The sequence below is a fragment of the Macrobrachium nipponense genome, chromosome 4, assembly GCF_015104395.2.
Source record: "Macrobrachium nipponense isolate FS-2020 chromosome 4, ASM1510439v2, whole genome shotgun sequence".
In the NCBI taxonomy this organism is placed as follows: Eukaryota; Metazoa; Arthropoda; class Malacostraca; order Decapoda; family Palaemonidae; genus Macrobrachium; species Macrobrachium nipponense.
Window position 1 is genome coordinate 14369073 of NC_061100.1, and position 6014 is coordinate 14375086.

The 6014-nt window shown below is 42.9% G+C and overlaps 1 protein-coding gene across 1 annotated transcript; it reads left to right on the forward strand.

The window, feature by feature from the left end:
* Positions 1 to 877: 877 nt before the first annotated feature.
* On the forward strand, positions 878 to 4161 carry LOC135211278 (A-kinase anchor protein 9-like). The gene has a single exon (XM_064244596.1). The coding sequence runs from the start codon at positions 1114 to 1116 to the stop codon at positions 4159 to 4161; it is 3048 nt and encodes a 1015-aa protein (XP_064100666.1). The 5' UTR covers positions 878 to 1113.
* Positions 4162 to 6014: the final 1853 nt, after the last annotated feature.

Consider the following 6014-nt stretch of genomic DNA (forward strand, 5'->3'; position numbering starts at 1 on the left):
GATTCATCTCTATTTGCCGAATAGCGGCTTTTTCCGTGCTACTTAAACAGGCTAGTAGAGCGCCTATAGAGGTCATGATCAAATACAGTGTCAAAATAGGTATATATATTTGAATTTTACAGATAGACTATGACTATGGCATCACAGTTTATCTGTAAAATTCAAATATATACACCTATTTTGACACTATTTGATAATGACCTCTATAGGCACTCTACTATAGCCTGTTTAAGTAGCACGGAAAAAGCCGCTATTCGGCAAATAGAGATGAATCTCTACAAGAGTAGCTGAAGTAGCCATTACTTTTGATAAAGTTTTTATTATTATTATTATTATTATTATTATTATTATTATTATTATTATTATTATTATTATTATTATATGGTTACAGTTAACTTTCATCTTTCTTCTAAATTAGAAGCAATGGTATTGAACAAACAATGGTAAAGTGAGAACAGATACACACACAAACACACACACACACACAATATTATATATATATATATATATATATATATATATATATATATATATATCTGTGTGTGTGTGTGTGTGTGTGTGTGTGCGCACACACACACATATATATATATATATATATATATATATATATATATATATATATATATGTGTGTGTGTGTGTGTGTGTGTGGTGTGTGTGTGTGTGTGTGTGTATGCACATTGGGTTTTGAATCGAATGTAAGCGATATTTATATCTCCTCCGTTAAAGAGAATTTTTTTTATGAACAATGGCAAAATTCGAGGATATTTGCTTTTCCCAGTCTATAAGTGGACTTTCAACAGCGTTTTAGGATATCTCCTCAACATTTCACACACTTCAAAGAGTCCGGAAGGGAACACGGCTTCAAAAGTGATTGAGGAGGCGCCTCCTGGAGTCAAAGCAGAGTCGAGAAAGTCTTCAGACGAGTCCATTATCCATGACTCTCGTAGGGAATTCCCCTAGAGAAGAGGAATCCTCGTTTGGAGACTGGCCAGGCATCTGAAGTCTGCTTTGGATTCTGAAGACTTGTTTGAGGCCGGAGATTCCATCTTCCGGGATGTGGCAGATTCTAAAGATAGGCCAAGTGCCGGGTAGTTGGAACTTTACGAATCAAAATGATTTCATTTATTAATTCATTGTGTTCTAATGTGTTTGGACTAGTTGCTAGCTACATGCCAGCTCCTAGGAGTATTGTTGAGGAAGTTGCTTCCTATTATACTGTTATACCTGGAACGGATTTCGACGTTGGCATCGTCTTGACAAAAGTGCCAAAGGAGAACCCGGTATTTGATCTTGGATTGGCCACAGGAGTCACCGCAGCGATTGTTTCTTGTTGCGTTGCGGCGGCTTCTGTTGGATTATTTGCTTACAAGAAATACGGAGACCTCAAGAAACTTTACGATAGAACCGAATGCGACCTAGGCAAACAAAAGGATGACGCGGAGGCCGAAAATAGGAAGTTAAATGATATGCTAGATGAAAAGGACAGGATGCTACAAGAACTCTCAGATCAATACGAAGAGGAGTTCCGAAAAATGGCCGATACGATAAATGAATTGGAAATCGAAAACCAGAACATGGACGACGAACTTGAAAGTGCTCTCCGTCTTGAGAAGGAGGCGGAGGCTTTGCTGGAAGACGGCATAGCACGAGAGCTTGAGATGGAAGAATTGCTCCTGCTGAAAGATCGCCAAATAGACGATTTATTAAGCGAAGGAAGAAGATTGAAGTTCGAACGCCAACAATTGACCAAGATGATTGAAAAAGATCATATGCAGAAGAAATCACTGTTGGCAGAACTGAAAGAGGCACAGATGGAGATGGAACATTGCATCAATATCATAGAGGAAAGAGAAAACAATCTTAGAGTTTACTATGAAGGAGAAATCCAGAAGAAGGATGAGATGATTGAAAGCCTTCATGAGAAACTCGAGGTTGCTCTCCAGCGCGAAAAGGAAATGGAGAGCTTGTTAGTTGAAGCGAAAGGAAACGAAAGAAAGGTCATCCTTTTCCGGGAACAGCTGGAGAACAGGAATGATGAATTAAAAGAGGAGGTCCTTTCTCTAAAAAAGAGGGAAAGTGAACATCAGCAGGACCTTCAAAAACTCAGAGAAGAATGTAAAATGTGGGAAGATAAATGCAAAATACAAGAAGAAGACAGACTCAAGGAACAGAAACGTGCCAGAGAACAGCAGAGAATGAAAGAAGAAACTTTAAGGAATGAAGATAAATATATGCTGATGGAACTTCTGCATGGAATTGCTGAGAGGAATTTCCATCTGGAACACATTGCACTCGAGCATGGAAATGAGCATCAACAAAACATTACTGAAGAGGAGCAGGGGAAAGAAAAGGACAAAGACCTGCTTGATTACATGCTGAATAGAAAAGCGGAGCAATATCAGAGGGCCCAGCAAGAGAGGACCAATTATTACTCAAGGCAGTGGGGCGATTTAACCCAGATGTTGCAAGATCTAGATATATGTGGAGTTGAAAATCTGTCAGAACTGAGGAATGCAACATCTGGTCAGAACTCTGAAAATTTGGGAGGAACGTTGCAGAAAGAATTTGACGAAGTATCCAGACAGCTGCACGAGGCGACAGATAAGCTTCAAGAGGCTGAAGAGAAGGCGCAGGAGGTAGAGGCCAAGCTCAGAGAGGCAGAGCATAGGCTGATTCAAAAAGAAACACTTGATCGTCGAGCAGCGCTCAAATCTGAGGCAGACCGATGTGTTGCTGATCAAGATTTCGATTCTGCTCTTGCTCTCCTGAGAATTATTGTAAAGCAGTATGGCAACGAGTTAGAGTGTCGTGTCAAGGAAGTAAGATGCTTGTTGGCACTAGCCAGGACGGAGGAGGCCCAGGAAGTGCTCGATGAACTTCCCAAAGAGTTCAAGGAGACTCATGTTATGAAAATAGAGTCAGCTTTGCTCAGTGCATGCAATTTGGAGTTCTGTAAGTCCAGAATGCTTTTGTCGGAGGTGCTGGAAGTATGCCCAAATCACCCAAGGGCATTGATAGCACAAAGATTTGTACAGCAAAGGATGCTCTGGGAAGCTCTTCCGGGAATTGTTGATGCCAAGGACTTTGAAACTGCCCTGGAAAATATTGCTTTGGCCACGTCTCTTGGATGTCTCTATCCTTGGGTGTCCGTCGACTTGGCCAGAATTAAAGGGAATATTTTATGCAGTCTTGGAAGGTTGATGGAGGCATGCGAATGTTTCCTCAGTGTTCTTGCCGTGGATGAGGACGAGGAAGACTGCAGGTTACGACTTGGCTTGTGCTTCTTATTACTAGGGAGACACAGAGATGCCATTTCTGAATTTACAAGACTAGAAGAAGAGGCTGAAAAGGGAGAATACTTAATATCGCTTGCTGAAGACCTGGAGAGAATGCAACCATATGGTTGCCCCTACAAAGTTCTAGGTGTTGAAACACATGTTGGTCAGGATGAAATAAGAAAGGCCTACAGGAGGAGTGCCCTAAAATACCACCCTGATAAGCACAAAGATGATGACAAAGACTGTGCACATTCAATGATGCTTCAAATTAATTATGCAAATGATTTATTAAGTAATAAAAAGAAGAAGAATAAATATGATAACACCAGGCAAGCTGCTGAAGAGTATGCAGCTGAAGTATTTGGGAATGCTAACCTACCAGAATGGTTAGATGATGAAGAGGATGACGAATCAGAAAGTGATTCGGACTGTGAATATAATTCTGATTCTGATGAAGAATCTGAATCTAATGACGAATCTGAATCTGATTCAGAGGATGATTCTGAATCTGATTCAGAGGATGATTCTGATGTTGAATTAATGGAATGTTCCCATAGTGATTATCTAGATAATTACAAGGATGATGAGGACGATGAAGATGAAGAATTAGAGGATGAGGAGGACGATGGAGACGAAGAATTGGAGGATGAGGAGGACGATGGAGACGAAGAATTGGAGGATGAGGAGGATGATGATGAAGAACTGGATGAGGAGGTTAATGATGATGACACTTGGGAAGATATTTCTAGCGAGGAATATCTTGAAGAATCAGATGAGGATTTTGATGCTATGTCTGATGAAGAATCAAAAGATGAATGTGATAATGATTCAGTTGTGGAGTCTGATGATGACTCCGATGATGAATCTAATGAAGGAGCCTAATGAGATTGCGCAGATCAGGATTCCCCAAGAAGTTTGGGGTGACGAATCCCTGTGAAAAGAGCTAGGGAGACGATCCCCAGGAAAAAATACTGGGGAGACGATGATTGGTGCCCACGCCTCTGTGAAGCCCTGCACATCAGGAGAGAGAAGCTCAGTCTAAATGCTGTGCAGGAGACTGTCTTCCTGCAGACGTCAGTATGGATGGCACTGCCCACCATCATCCATGGGAAGTGAACTACTCAGGATCTTCCATCCACTGGTAGTGGTCTTCCCATCACCACTGCCCCCACCGCTCCCCCCAATCTCCATTGCTTGCTAGGTGCAGCAGATGGTTGCACCATTCCCCCCGGGCCACCCCCGGCCCACCCCCACAGCGAGCCTTGGAGATTAAGGTGGTGGGGATGGTTGTGCTAGGAAGATTGCTATCAGTGGATGGAGGTTCCCGATTGGTTCCCTCGCCAGGGATGCTGGCAGGCATTGCTATCCATACCGACTTCTGGAAGAAGAGTCTCTCATGCATAGCATTTGGGCTGGGCGTTTCTCTCCTGATGTGCAGGATTCCCCAGGAAGATCATGCACATTGTGGAAGATGCTCTTCACAGAGATGAATAAAGATCTTCAGGAGGACATTCATCTTTCACTGAGGAGGAAGGCAATGGCTGCTGAGTTCCCCCATCTCGTCAGCCAAAGCACTGTCAATAGCTACAGCCAGCGCCAGTTCAAAGAATGGACAACTCTCCAGGTGAGAGTCAAAGGGTGAACTTCTGGAGGCAGGAGGACAAACTCTCAGCTTGAGAGCCAACAACTATTTGGAGGTTGGAGGACGAGCTCTCAGCGTGAGAGCCAACAGCTGTTTGGAGGTAGGAGGACAAGCTCTCTCAGCTTGAGAGCCAACAGCAGTTTGGAGGCTGGAGGACAAGCTCTCAGCTTGGGAGCCAACAGCAGTTTGGAGGCTGGAGGACAAGCTCTCAGCTTGGGAGCCAACAGCAGTTTGGAGGCTGGAGGATGAAGCTCTCAGTTTGAGAGCAAACAGCTGTTCAGAGAGCCAGAAGGCCATCAGAGGCCCACCAGAAGGCCACAGAAGGCAACCAGAAGGATACCAGAAGGCGACCAGAGGGCTTGCTGTAAGAATAATCTAGAAGACCGGCTGTGCAGAAAGAGGGAACTCTGTTTCTTCAAGTATGCTCTGTCCCTTGATGAAGACTTCTATTAGTCTAATAGAAGATCTCTGTCAAAGCGGGCAAATAGTCGGATATCTAGAGCTTTATTCTTGCAGATATCTTCCTTCTGGTCATTCTGTTGGAATAATCTAGAAGACCGGCTGTGCAGAAAGAGGGAACTGTGTTTCTTCAAGTATGCTCTGTCCCTTGATGAAGACTTCTATTAGTCTAATAGAAGATCTCTGTCAAAAGCGGTGCAAATAGTCGGATATCTAGAGCTATATTCTTGGAGATATCTTCCTTCTGGTCATTCGTGTTGCGATTAAATCTAGAAGACCGGTTGGGCAGAAAAGAGGGGGAGCTTCGTTTCTTCTACAAGGTTATGCTCTGTCATTGATGGAAAACTTCTGTTAATATAAGTGAAGATTTTCGGTCAAAGCGTGGTGGAGGGCCAAATAGTCGGATATATAGAGCTTTATTCTTGCAGATAATCTTCCTTCTGGCCATTCTGTGGAATTTAATTTTTAGAAGACCGGCCTGCCCAGGAAAAGAGGAACTGTTGTTTCTTCAAGTATGCTCGGTCTCCCTTGATGAAAGACTTTCCTAGTAGTTCAATAGAAAGATTTTTTGTCAACAAAGCGGCAAATAGTCGGATATCTAAAAAAGCTATATTCTTGTCAGATATCTTGCTTC